Source organism: Kogia breviceps, chromosome 4 (assembly GCF_026419965.1).
Source record: "Kogia breviceps isolate mKogBre1 chromosome 4, mKogBre1 haplotype 1, whole genome shotgun sequence".
Classification (NCBI taxonomy): domain Eukaryota; kingdom Metazoa; phylum Chordata; class Mammalia; order Artiodactyla; family Physeteridae; genus Kogia; species Kogia breviceps.
In genome coordinates, this window is record NC_081313.1 from 174,824,050 (window position 1) to 174,838,409 (window position 14,360).

Sequence of the window (14,360 nt, forward strand, 5' to 3'; positions counted from 1 at the left end):
CTGCAATAAAGATGTTAAAAAAAAATTTGGCATAGTGGAGGGTACCATGGTCCTACTTGGTAGAAATGCATGCCATTGTCAATACTTTGGAGAATCTCCTGCCAAACCTTTTTCTTATAGGTTGGATATTAAAATACTTTGTTTTGCTGTTTTATTTTTTATTGAGGTAGCATATACCATGTGTGTACAAGTTGTGTACAAAAGTGTACAGCTCCATGGCTTTTTGAAAAGTGAACATCTATGAGTCACCAGCTCCAGGAAAGGAAGTGCAGCATCCTCAGCAATGCCCCCCAGTCCCTGGGCCACTCCTCTCTCTCCCCCAAGGATGACTGTTATGGATGATTGCTCTCCTGATTCTCACTTCCTCTGTTTTTCCTCTGGACTGTTGAACCAGGAGATAACGGGTGGTTTTCAGAGGTTATAGGAAGTCCCAGAAATTTTATGCAAAGTTGTATATCTCTAAGTGGAAGGTCCACTGACCTTGTCAGTTTTCCAGAAGGGTCTGTGAGCCAAGAAGGGGCCTTTCGGAAATTAAAAAGAAAAAAGTTGTTCGGACGCTCCCTGGTGGTCCAATGGTTAGGACTTGGTGCTTTCATTGCCATAGCCGGGGTTCCATCCCTGGTCGGGGAACTAAGATCCCACAAGCCACGTGGCATGGCCAAAAAATAAATAAATAAAATAAAATTTTTAAAAAATTGTTTCTCACAAGCAATCACCCAGGACCATTTCATCATCTTTGTTACCTCGTTCAGCTCATGCTTAAGACCCCATTCCCCATCCTCTAAACCCAGTGTCTTGCTTTGCTTTTAAAAAATACATGTCTGCAAAAAGGAACGAAACTGAGTTATTCGTAACGAGGTGGATGGACCTAGAGTCTGTCATACAGAGCGAAGTAAGAAAGAAAGAGGAAAACAAAGTATGCTAACATACATATATGGAATCTAAAAAACTGGTACTGATGAACCTAGTGGCAGGGGAGGAATAAAGATGACGACGTAGGGAACGGACTTGAGGACACAGTGGGGGAAGGGGAAGCTGGGATGAAGTGAGAGAGTAGCATTGACATATATACACTACCAAATGTAAAATGGATTGCTAGTGGGAAGCAGCTGCATAGCACAGGGAGATTAGCTCGATGCTTTTTGACCACCTAGAGGGGTGGGATAGGGAGGGTGGGAGGGAGACACAAGAGGGAGGGGATATGGGGATATACGTATACATATAGCTGATTCACTTTGTTGTACAGCAGAAACTAATACAAAATTGTAAAGTAATTATATTCCAATAAAGATATTACAGGGACTTCCCTGGTGGCACGGTGGTTGAGAGTCCGCCTGCCAATGCAGGGGACACGGGTTCGAGCCCTGGTCCGGGAAGATCCCACATGCCACGGAGCAACTAAGCCCGTGCGCCACAACTACTGAGCCTGCGCTCTAGAGCCCATGAGCCACAACTACTGAGCCCACGTGCCACAACTACCGAAGCCCTCATGCCTAGAGCCCATGCTCCAGAACAAGAGAAGCCACCACAATAAGAAGCCCGCGCACCACAACGAAGAGTAGCCCCTGCTCGCCACAACTAGAGAAAGCCCGCACGCAGCAACAGAGACCAAACACAGCCAAAATTAAATAAATTAATTTTTTTAAAAAAGACATTACAAAAACATAGAAATTGTGCATAAAAAATATGTCTATGTCTTTATAAATATAAATGTAATGTCAAAGACATATGTCTATGTCTTTCATATGTCTATATGAAAAAATATATATGTCTGTTTATTTTTGTGGCAAAATATACATAACAAAACATTTACCATCTAAACTATTTTTAACCGTGCAGTTCAGTGCCATTAAGTACATTCACATCGTTGTGCAACGATCTCCACCATCCATCTCCAGAACTCTTTTCATCTTCCCAAAGTGAAACTCTGTCCCCATGAAACACTGACTTCATCACTCCCACACCCAGCTGCTGGCAACTGCCATTCTATTCTCTGTCTCTGAATTCAACTACTCTAGGGACCTCCTATAAGTGGAATCGTGCAGTATTTGTCTTTTTATGGCTGGCTTATTTCATTTAGCATAATACACTCAAGATTCATCCACACTGTACCATGTGGCAGAATTTCCTTACTTAAGGACTGAATACTATTCCATTGTTTGCATGCATCACATTTATCCATTCATCCATCAGTGGACACTTGGTTGCTTCCACCTTTTGGCTATTGTCAATCATGTTGGTTATACAAACATCTTCAAGTCCCAGCTTTCAATCTGGGGGGTATTATACCTAGAAGTACAATTGCTGGGTCATACAGTAGTTCTGTTTTCAGTACTTTGAGGACTAGCCAGAGTTTCTTCCAGAGCAGCCGCACCAATTTACACTCCCACCAACCAGTTTTTCCATGTCCTCACCAACAACTGTTATTTTCTGATTTTTTTTTTTTAAAAATAGTAGCCATCCTAATGGCTGTGAGTGGTTCTTTCTTTATTTTTTGGAAGTGAGGTGAATGGCCTTTTTGACAGGAGCATTTATATTTTTCAGGCTCTGGTTGTGCAACCTGGAATGGCTTCACTCTTGAAATACCTTTCCCAGCTGATAAGAGAGCTATCATTAGCCCATGACTTAGAAAGGTTAAGAACTTGCCATGGGCATAGGTGAACTGCAGATCCAGAAACTGAACCCATGGTCTTATCTCTTCTTCATTTCACTCAGCACTGTGCCCGCCTTTAGGCACAGAGAAGGCCAGCCCCTGCCACCAAAGGTCACATAGCTGATGGTGACAGAGCAATCCCAGCATCAAGTGCTCAGCTAACCTTCTGGGGTCCTGAAATCCAAAAATGTGTGCCAGTTGAGTACATTTTTCAGAGAAGAGCCTGTCTCATTGCTTTCATTAGATTTCAAAGGAATCTGTGACCCAGGGAAGACTACATGTAATATATAATAAATAAATATATTAGTCTCAAGGGAGTCCCCAGCTCCATGACCGCTGTAAAAATATTACAACATGAGCAGTCCCTGGGGTCTTGGCAAAAATTATCCCATGAAAGTAAGCTCTAAGGAGGAAGGTGGCTCCAGGCTTGGGGTTGGGGACCTGTCAGATTCTGGATGGTCAGTGGAAATCTTGACGCCTCTGTTGTAGTTTCTCTCCTCTCTCCCTGGCTGTGCCTTCTCTATCTGGCCGGCTTCTCCTCTCTTCTCCAACATCTGCAATTGGTGGGTCTCAGAACTTAGTCCTCAGACCTTGTCCTCTCCATACTCTCCCCCAGGAGAGCTATCATCTGATATCGGCGGCACCCTGACGACACCCAGATTTCTATCTGCAGCTCAAATGTCTCTGCAGACTCATAGCCAAGCAACTACCTTTTCTTTTTTTTTTTTGGCCACGCCATGGAGCATGCGAGATCTTAGTTCCCTGACCAGGGATCAAACCCACGTCCCCTGAAGTGGAAGCACGGAGTCTTAACCACTGGGCCGCCAGGGAAGTCCTGCAACTACCCTCTTGATAGCTCCACGTGATCAGCCTCCAGGCACTGGGAACTTCCCCAAGCTTTCCATTTCACGCAGCCCTCCACCTCCAAGCCTGCTCCCCTACCCACCTTGGTCACTAGCACCACCACCACCACCCACCACCCAACAGGTGTTTGGGCCAAACACCCAGAAGCACCCTTTCTCTTCCTCAGAGAAGGATGGAATCCAGTCTTGCTGGCAAGTTCTCTTGATTCTGGAAGACCTGGAGCCAATCCACTCCATAGCTCTTCCCTGCTTAACACCTTTGAACTTACTCCTTCCTCTGCCTGGTGCTTTGTTTCCTTTTTGTTTCCTTTTCATCACTCGGGTCCCAGTTCATATGTCCCCTTCTCAGAGAGTCCATCCCTGACCACCTAACCTAAAGCCACTTCCCTCCCCTGCCCCAACTCTGGTGACTCTGTCCTATGACCCTGTTTTATTCCCTGTAGCAGGTGTTCCTGGCTAAACTGATTCTGTTCATTTGTTTCTTTGCTTACTGTGAGGACTTGCCACGAGAGCTGTGGCTTTCAATGATTTTTTACACAACCCACAGCAAGATACAAATTTCACCTGTGACCCAGTGATCCAGGTGTTATGGCTGCATCACAAATTACGCCCAAGTTTACTGGCTTTAAACAAAGGCATGGATGTTGCTCACAAACCTGCAGTTTGGGCCGGGCTTGATGGGAACAGTTCTCTCTCTGCTCCTCTTGGTGTCAGCTGGGACGGCTCAAAGCCTGGAGGCTGGAATCATCTCAATGTTCACTCACTTACTTCTCTGGTGGTTGATGCTGGCTGGTTTCGGCTGGGACCTTATCTGGGAGACTCTTCACGTGGCTTGGGCTTCCTCACGACATAGCAGCTGGGCTCACAGAGAGTATCCTGGAATTGAGAGAGAGGGAGAGAGCGAGCTAGCACCAGGCAAAAGATGTATTCTGGTTTCTGACCTAGACTTGGAATTCACACAGCGTCCCTTCTGCCACATTGTTTGTTGCACAAATCCTGCGCAAGTTCAAGAGAAGAACTGGAGTCTGCCTCTTGATAGGGAGTGACAAAATTGGAACTATTTCTGTAGCCGTTTTTTGGAAAATACAATCTGCCACACCCAGTAGACAAATGGGGGTAGTTTCCCAAAACAATACTTGGCTTTCTGTACACAATGCACTGATTTATTTTTACCATTGTATTTAATTGAAAATGCTGGTCATGACCCGCTGGATTGATTTCTTCACCTCATTTGAGGGACATGTCACAAAAGTGAACAGTTTGTCTTTCCTCAACCGTAACCCCGCACACAACATGGTGTTCGGTGAGAATCAAACACCTCACCCACTAGCTTTCTATTTATTTTTAATTTAACACCTATAAAGCACGTACTGAATACCAGGCACTGACCTCATTCAACTCTCACACCAACTCTGAAGTAGACACTATGATGATCCTCATTTAACTGAGGAGGAAAGTGAAGCACAGAACGATGAAGCAATTTGCTCGGGGTAACACAGCTAGTAAGTGGCAAATCTGGGATTGAAACCCAATAAATCTGGATGCAGACTCCATTTCGCTACGCAGCCTCTTATAGAATTTACTTATTTATGATGTTTATTGTGAGTGTCCCTCACACACACCGCTGAACCTCAGCTCCACGAAAAGTAGTTCTCGGCTTCGCCCCTAGAACAGCGCGTTGCTCGCAACAGGCGCTGGACCCGGAAAGAAACAGCTGGAAGCTCTTGCAGCCGCTTTCCAGCCTGCGCAGGCGCATCAGGCAAGACTCCGGAGGCACCACCCCCTCCCTACGCAGACGGGCCGTCGCTGACAGAGGAGCCGGCGCAGGCGCACTAGTTCGACTAGAAGCGGCCTCCCTCGTTGGCTGATGACTGACGTGGGATAAACCCAATGGAAACGGGCCTCTCCGGGAAGGGGGCGGGGCCCAGGGGGCAGTTAAATTTGCGCGGGATTGGTCCTAGTGTAGTCATGGCGGCCTTCCGTGACATGGAGGAAGTGAGCCAGGGGCTGCTGAGCCTGCTGGGTGCCAACCGCGCCGAGGCGCAGCAACGGCGGCTGCTGAGGCGCCACGAGCAGGTGGTGGAGCGGCTGCTGGAGACGCAAGACGGTGCCGAACAGCGGCTGCGAGGTGAAGGCCGGGTCGGGGTCGGGGGGCGGGGGGCGGCGGGCGGCGGGCAGACGCGCCTGAGTGGTGGTGGTGGTGGCCAGGCCGGCCTCGAACCTCCTCCCTTCTGGGAGCCCCATCCGCTACCCTATTTCCCCGTGCGACCGGCGGATGAACATTGTCCCCTCTGAACCTCGGTTTCCCCACCCATGAAACGGGCTTCAGGACAGCAGCCACCTCCCAGGGGTTTAGTGGTGAATGTAGGAGGTCTGACGCGCCGTGAGCAGGAGCTGGGACTCGGGGTTTGAATTGGGGCTCAGGTGTCAAAGCGCCGGGTTTGAATCCCAGCACCGCGCCACTTCCCAGCTGTGAGATTTGAGATGACTTACTTAACCTTGCAATGCCTCTGTTTCCCGTGAAATGGTTGTAATAATAAATAGTCCGCATCTTCCTGCTGAGATGGTTCACATGTCTTACTGAGCACCTGCTGGGTCCAGGCATAGTGCCAGTCATGGGGTGACAGCCGGGAACAAAGCTAAACAAAATCCCTGGGGTGGGGGTAGGGCTAATATTCTAGTGGGGTGAGGCAGAGGATAAACAAGAAAAATGGATTGGTCAGGAGGTGATGGGCTAAGGATTTCAGCTGTTAACTCATGAACCCTCTGGTCCCAGTCCAGTGCTTCCCTCTCAAGCCTCAGTTTCCTCATCTGTGAAATGGGGATGCCGATAGCACCCCTTGATGGATCAAAGATTCATGGAGATGATGCTTGCACAGCACTGTGCCCTTAAAAGGGGCATGGGAGCTGCCTTTGTTGCAGCTTTTCTCAGCATCAGGGGTTTTTTGTTTTTGTGTTTTAAAGGCTTCAAACCTTTTTTTATTGTGGTAAAATTGACATAACCTAAGATTTACCATTTTAACTGTTTTCAAGTGTCCGGTTCAGTGGCATTAAGTACATTCACATTGTCGTGTGACCATCATCTCCAGTATTCCATCGTATGGATACACCACAACACCACATTTTGTTTATCCATTCATCCGTCACTGGACACTTGGGACACTTCCACCCCTTGGCTGTTGTGAATAATGCTGCTATGAGCATGAGTGTACAGACATCTCTTTGAGTCCCTGCTTTCAATTCTTTTTTTGTATTTTCCCAGAAGTGGAAATGCTGGATCAAATGGTGATTTGATATTTTATTTTTCTGAGGAACTGTCATCTAGTTTTCCACTGTGGTTTCAGTGCCAGGGATTTGTAATGCCTTTTGACAATTACACTTTATGAGGGGGTGCCATTTGGGTTGCGACTTGAATGATCTGGGAGCTAGCCATGGGATGGCTCCGGGAAGAGTGTTCCTGGCAGAGGGGACTGTCAATGCGAAGGTCATGAGGTGAGAATGAGCCTGGAGACCCGGGAGAAAGAGGTGGAAGAGGAGGTCAGCAGGGGCCAGACTTGCCAGCCTGTGAGCCCCCAGGAGGGGTTGGGATGTTAGTCTAAGCACAACAGATGTCCTGGTCAGGGTCTCCTGCTCTTTTCTCCTCCTCCTCCTTCCTTCCCTCTCCTTCCTTCCCCCACCCCCCCGCTCCATTAACTCCCCTTTCACCGGTGGTTGAGGAGAAGCTCAGCATCACCCAACCTGCCTGTGTTTCAGAAGAACGGATGGATTGGGGGCAGGGAGACAAGAGTCGGTGTTCTAGGGAGCTGGGGTTTCGATCCAAAGGATCCAGTTCAGATCCCGGCTTCAGAGCTAAGTGTGTGGACAAGTCACTGGACCACGGGCTTCTGCTCATCGCCTCTCAAATGGGGGGAGGGGTTCAGCCAGCCTCAGAGAGCGGTGAGAGTTCAGTGAGTTAGGGCTCCGTGGTCACCTGTGGCACTTAGCACACATTTGGGTAACGACAGCTTGTAATGACCGTCCACGGGGAAGAGATCCTCCCAGGAGACTCCGTTGTTGTTCAGAGGGTGAGTGGAGAAGGGGCGGGAAGGCTGCACAAGAGAGCCAGACCCTCAGCTCTCCTAACAGGAAGTCAGCAGGCACTGTCTAACACAGACAGATCAAGAAATAGCAGCATAAGCAAATTATTTAGAAATATGAAGGTCGATGCCAGAGAAAACAGTGAAGAGTTTAAGTGGCTGCTTCAGAGGGTTGGAGAGGCTTAGAGAGCCTCTAAGCCTGTGTGTGTGTGTGTGTGTGTGTTTAAATTTTCACAACCATAGACATGTAGTGCTTTGATTAAAAATTAACTTAATATCAGTTTTTAAACACCGGCCCTTTAAGAAGCATTTTCATCCGTGCCTTCTGTGAGTTGGCAGGTTTCTCTGACTCTGTGGGAAGGAACACAGTAACCTTCTTAGGGTGTTTTTGACCTTTTTGGATGTTTTGTTCAAAATATGTTTATTCTGAGTAGGTGTTGGCAATGTACAGTGATTTTAAGATGCGATCTGTGCTTTGAAGAAGAGAGACGGAATAAATAGTCCAGTGTGATACGGGCTGTCCTGGGAGCACAGTCTCGCCCCAGGAGGGAGAAGAGAGCGTCCAGCCGCCTGAGTCAGGCATTATCCAGAAGGCCTTAATGCTGGGGATGGTGTGCCAGTGGGCAGGGACACAGGGGCACAGGTCCCTGGAAGACAGGCAGGCAGAGGCCCAGGACTAAAAAAAAACCTGGCGTGTCTGCAGGATGATGAGGCGTCTTTGCAGCCGGAGCAAAGGGAAAAAGCACATGGTGGGGCGAAAAGCAGGGAGAGAGGAGGTTGGCAGGAATGGCGAAGGTGCCCCAAACAACCTGGACATTATCCTGGAGACACTGAAGGCAGAGAGCAGAAAGGATTTTGGCGACGGGAGAGACCAAAGCAGGACACGGCAGGGAGGTTTTGGGGGTGGTCCTGGAGGCGTGAAGGACCAGCACGCGGAAGAAGGGGTCCTGCCCGACGTGACGGCTAACGGGGTCTAGAAAGTGAGTCCCAGGGTTGTTGCCTGGACAGCAGGGTCGAGAGTGACGTCATTACTTAAGACTAGGTGTGCAAACAAGGACCAGGCTTTATTACTTTGGATGGATTCAAGTGTGATTTCGGTGAAGTGGAAGCACATGTGCCAGCTCCAGGTGGGACTCTCAGGTGGGCATTTGCAAATAGAACGATGGGTTCGGGAGCTCGAGATGGAAGTGGGAACGTGGCCATAGATGGGGGTGTTGAGGCCGCCCTCTGCTCCGGGGCTCTCCTGGGGAGCCCGAGTTGAGGGGTGCAGACTTCTCCCTGCCCTGCAGAGGTCCTCACTGCGGAGAAGGAGGTGGCCCAGAGCCTCCTTAACGCGAAGGACCAGGCACACCAGGGCGGCGTTGAGTTGCAGCAGCTTGAAGTGGAGCTTCAGAGGGCCAGCGAGGAAGACGCCCGCCTGAAGGCCAGCCTCCTATATCCTTTCCTGTGTGTGCGGAACAGCCGGGCCCCAGCCTCGCCCAGGAGGCCCTTGTTCACTCTAGAAAACACACCTGGAGCCAGCAGCCCCGGGCCCGACGGGGTTGGTGTGAGCACATGGGCAGCCCTCCCTCCAAAGCCAGGGGTCCTTAACTGCCTGTTTACTCAGCTCAGCAGAGAGCTGGAGGAGCTCAAGGAGATCGAGGCCGATCTCGAAAGACAAGAGAGGGAGGTTGACGAAGACACGACAGTCACCATCCCTTCAGCCGTGTAGGTCCACAGACGCGGTGTGAGTGCGTGTGTGTATGTGTGTGTGTGCGTGCATGCAGCCCACAGCTCTTTGTTGGAGTTGACACTGGAGTAACTTCTTTTCTCTCTCTCTCTCTCTCTCTCTGTCTCTGTCTCTGTCTCTCCCTCCCTCCCTCTCTCTCTCTCTCTCTGTCTCTCTCTCTCTGTCTCTCTCTCTGTCTCTCTCTCTCTCTCTCTGTCTCTCTCTCTGTTTTGTCTTCTCATGCAGGTATGTGGCTCAACTTTATCGCCGAATTAGTAAAATTGAGTGGGATTATGAATGTGAGCCGGGGATGATCAAAGGCAGTATCCTTTGTGGTGAAAGTGGAACCTTGTGCACTGTTGGTGGGAATCTTAAATGGTGCAGACACTATGGCAGATCCTAAAAAATTCAGCAGAATGACCACATAACCCATCAGGTCGACTTCTGGGGATACACACGAAGGAATCGAAAGCAGGGACTTGAGCAGATGTTTGTACACCCATGTTCACAGCAGCACTGTTCACAAAAGCCAAAAGATGGGAACAACCCAAGTGTCCATCAGCAGATGACCAGGTAAACAAAATGTGGTCCATCCATTCGGTGGAATATTACTCGGCCTTAAAAAGGAAGGACATTCTGGCACATGCTACACCATGGATGAACCTGGAACATAATCTGCTGGTTGAAATAAACCAGACACAAAAAGTCAGTCCTGTATGATTCCACCTACATGAGGTCCCTAGAGGAGTCAGATTCATGGAAACAGAACGTAGGATGGGAATTATGATGGGAGGGGGAGTCAGCGTTTAATGGAGACAGAGCTTTGATTTTGCAAGATGAAGAGAGTTCTGGAGATGGTGGTGATAGTTGCACAGCAACACGAATGTGGTTAATGCCACTGAACTGTACACTTTCACATGTTTAAGGTGGTAAATACGATGCTATATGTATTTTACCACAATTTTTTAAAAAGTGCATTATCTTAACTTTCTGTTCATGAAAATTTCAGTCTCTAATTATCTTAATAACAATTTAAAGGCAGTGTCCTTTCGTCGTGGGGGGAGGAGGAGGGCCATGTGTGCTGGGTTTCCCTTACATCTGCACCCTCAGTCCATCATGGCCCCAGCGTTGCTCAGCCCATCCACCTGGACAGCACCCAGCTCTCCAAGAAATTCATCAGCGACTATCTCTGGAGCTTGGTGGACACGGAGTGGTAGCCAGGAGCCTCTGGGGCTGCATCGTACAGTCCCACACAGTGGGAATCAGCCCGTGGTGGGTGGTCAGTGCCTCAGTGGTGAGATCAGCTTAAAATTAAATGTTTATACGTAAAGGAGTTTTTTTTACTGGCTTTCTTCCCCCGTTCCCCCCTCTTGACTTTGGCCTCAAATGCTGGAGTAGGTAACCAAAGAAAACTGACTTAACTGTGCCAGGCCTGTGACTTCATGTCTGTGACAACACATACAAATGACACCGTAGTATCCGATGACAAGTTCCGGGTCTTCGTCTTCTGTGATTCAGGTTTGGCGCTTTTTTATCCGTTCATTCTCTGAGTGCCACTGTGTGTCCGAGCTGTGCTGGGAACCCAAGGCAAGATGAAAAATCCCTTGAGCCAATGGAGGAGTCAAAAGTGATCAGATGCCACCCTCGAGCTAGATGCTTCAGGACCCTGGCCAGGGAGGGGGCCTGCCCCAGGGGATGGGGGTGCCATTTTTGCTGGGACTGGAAAGGATGAGTCAGTCACGAAGATATGACATTATAGGATGTAAAGGGGCCCATCCCTGGCTCCAGGGTGGGCTACGTGTCAGAGACCACCGTTTGCCTCCCTGGTATATATATTTTTAATGTTTTGGCTCTCATCCCTCTTTTATAAATTGATTTATTTAGGGCTGTGTTGGGTCTTCGTTTCTGTGCGAGGGCTTTCTCCAGTTGTGGCGAGCGGGGGCCACTCTTCATCGCGGTGCGCAGACCTCTCACTGTCGCGGCCTCTCCCGTTGCGGAGCACAGGCTCCAGACGCGCAGGCTCAGTAGTTGTGGCTCACGGGCTTAGTTGCTCCGCGGCATGTGGGATCTTCCCAGACCAGGGCTCGAACCCATGTTCCCTGCATTGGCAGGCAGATTCTCAACCACTGCGCCACCAGGGAGTGTGTGACTTCTTAAAAGGCAAGGGAGTATGCCCTTTCCCCCTCCCCTCTGTTTTCTGGAACTTGAGTGTGATGGCTGGAGCCCTGGCAGCTGTATTGCCACACTTGAGGGGTGCAATCCTCTAGGGATGATAGGAACCTGGTTGTCTGAAGATGGTGTAGCTGGGTATCAATGCTGGACTTCCTTGTGGGTAGGGGCTAAACGATTGTGTGTGCCTTTGTTATTTTAGTTTTTCTATCACAAACAGCCAAAATAAACCCTAACTGATTCAGCATGCAACCAAGGCCTGGGCCAGCCAATTGATTTCTTCACCTAACCCCCATCCTCAGTGACTGAGGTACTACTAAGAGTGGGAAGCCTGTGGCCAACCTGCCTGCCTGTCTGAGGGTAGAGAGTGAGAAGTAGGGTACCTTCACTATCTAGTGCCTCTTGGATACAGCTTTTCCTGAAGCCAGTAGATTTGGTAGTTACATGAACCTCTGGGCATTGGGTTTTGTGCACCTCTGTACCATTTACAGTAAGTACAATTTATATTTCTTGATCAGAGAGGGACATTCTAAGCAGAGGGAGTGGTAAGTTCTAGCAGCACTGAGTACATCAAGTGGGCACTAAAAATAGTCCATTCCGATGTCTCTTGGAGGCCCTAGAGCAAGGGATCCTGCCTGTTGGGCTCCAGGAGATAGACCCAAAAAAGGGGTTGTTAGTCTCCCTGAAATGTAAGCAGCCCCAGTCCATCTGGCTCACAAAGAAAGATTCCCAGAAGAACTTCAGAGGCCCTGCTTTTATGCCGAGGGCCTGGCTTTACATATTCAAGGAAATGTTCACATAAGCCCTCCTGGGCTGTTTTCATTTTCAAGGCTGGCAGAGTTTTTTATGATGTGAAAAAGAGGCAGAGCCCTTTATTTGTACCCTTGGCCTCCAAAGGGCAAAAGACTTGATCTAGACCACGGTTTTCCTGCCTCAGCCTTCACGATGTTTGGGCTAGGTCACTCTCTCTGGTGGGGGCTGTCCTGGACATCACAGGATATCTGGCAGCATCCCTGGCCTCCACCTACTAGATGGGAGGAGCACACCCCTGTCGCGAAAACCCGGGGAGGGGGGAGGCACCCCCCTGCCTCGCAGCCTCAGCCAGGAACCAGTCAGTCTTCTGCCAAGGTCAGCCGAGTAGCGGCTGTCACCTTGGTGGCTGTTCCCGCTGACACAGCCAGCCTCCACCTGCTCCCCTGCAGGAGTGCTCCGGGCCCTGAGTAGACCCGGCCCAGCTGAGGGTCCCAGGGCAGGCGGAGAGGCGTATTTCTCTCTAGTTCAAACAGATTTGCAGGTGCAGGGTCCCTGGGAGAGAAAGCCGGTGTTGAGGGGCGGGTGCAGTTACAGGCGCAGGCTTCTCTGTGCCCCGGCCTGCTCCCCGCCCCTGAGCGGTGGCCTCGCTTTGTTTCGGGAGGGGCCCTGGAGGCATTGCCTGCCCAGAACTCAGTTTCCCCAAGAAGAAGAAGGTGGCTCCAGGGAGGCAGCACGGACCTAGGCTCAGAGGGGCCCCGTCGCCCCAGGCCTCCCCCCAAGCCAGCCCAAGGAGTGAGCAAGTGGGTGAGGAACGCAGCACAGTGGGGCCTGGCGGGCGCATTCAGGGAGGTGCCTGAGCTCACAGGGGCCGGGAGAGGCCCTGGCCCTCCACATGCCTGGGCCCTGACTCACTGCCCGGCACTGGCTGGACGCCCGGACAGCCTCGGCCCGCGGCCTCCAGCCTGCACACACCCACTCCCGCCCCTGCCTGCTCTCCCTCTGACAGCGGGCCCATGGGCAGCCAGCGGCCAGCTCTCTCGGCCGGGCCCGTTGGAGTGCATGCGGGATCGGAGTCCCCCTGACCCGGCAATGAGTCGGGAACCGAGGCCTTGCGCCTGCAGCGGTGAGACTTGACCCCTCACCCCCAGCCCGTTCCTCCTGCACCCCTCAGGCCAACACCGTCCCAGGCCGGGGAGGAGTATATCCATTTTATAGGTGGGGGAGCCGAGTCCCAGGACAGTGACACCCTGGGAGGCTGAACTCGGCAGTGGGGCCCCGGGGTCCGTGGAGGATCATCTTGGCTTTTCAGATGAGAAATGGCCTCCAAGGCGCCTGCCCCTTGTCTGAGGTCAGCCAGGTAGAAAGAGACCAAGGACTGGAACTCAGGCCTGTACTGGGTGGAGCCCTGCTGGGCGACGGAGCAGGGTAAAGTTCCAGATGCTTAGTGATCAGTGGTTACCAGTCAGATATCCACACAGCTGGCCAACCTGTCTTATCATTGGTGTTTCTGGGGAAAATAGCCAAGGGCATATGGAGTTGAGAGGCCAAAGCCCTCGCACTGGACCTCCGGCAAGCTTGGTGGGCTGAGGCTGGTGAGAGGCCAGGAGGACTGGTCACAGGGCATCAACACAGACACAGCAGCGCTTGGACCACCCTCGGGGAGGCCCCAGGACCTCCCGGCAGCCCCCCGACTGACTCAGAAGTGTGCACTGGGCATTGTGACCTTCCAGGCCCCCGTTCAGGGAGCCACACTGCAGTGGAGGCCACAAGCAGATGCCATGTGCTGGCTCTCAGTGCCCTACAGGTGATGAAACTGAGGCACAGAGACGGCAGGCTATTCGTGGAAGGTGTCGCAGCTGATGGAGACAGAGCCTGCAGGAGGCCCCAGGGAGGAAGAGCCATTTGAGCCCAGATAGACCTGAGCCCTCTGAGGACAAAGGTGTGGAGACAGTGAGCCAGGCAGAGGGGACAGCAAGTGCAAAGGTGGGTGTTCAGGGACAGCAAAGAGGCCAGCGTGGAGGGAACATGAGGCCGTGGGGCTGGATCACGCCAGGCCTGCAGTCCACAGTGAGGCATGAGGAGGATTTTCAGATTCCAGGGGGGCCCCAGAGTTGGGGCTTGGAAAGGGGAGCTTGACA

General features: G+C 51.0%; 1 protein-coding gene across 3 annotated transcripts; it reads left to right on the forward strand.

Moving 5' to 3' along the window:
• Positions 1-5,394: 5,394 nt before the first annotated feature.
• On the forward strand, positions 5,395-10,630 carry SPC24 (SPC24 component of NDC80 kinetochore complex). Of its 3 annotated transcripts, XM_067033444.1 has the most exons (5): positions 5,418-5,644; positions 8,882-9,026; positions 9,195-9,299; positions 9,547-9,623; positions 10,411-10,630. In XM_067033444.1, exons 1-5 carry the CDS (start codon positions 5,485-5,487, stop codon positions 10,515-10,517), a joined length of 594 nt encoding a protein of 197 aa, XP_066889545.1. In that variant the 5' UTR covers positions 5,418-5,484; the 3' UTR covers positions 10,518-10,630. The 3 variants fall into 3 exon arrangements, with proteins under 3 accessions (XP_066889546.1, XP_066889544.1, XP_066889545.1); XM_067033443.1 differs by having other exon boundaries at positions 5,407-5,644; positions 8,882-9,299; XM_067033445.1 differs by lacking the exon at positions 10,411-10,630 and having other exon boundaries at positions 5,395-5,644; positions 8,882-9,318.
• The last annotated feature ends 3,730 nt before the right edge of the window (positions 10,631-14,360 follow it).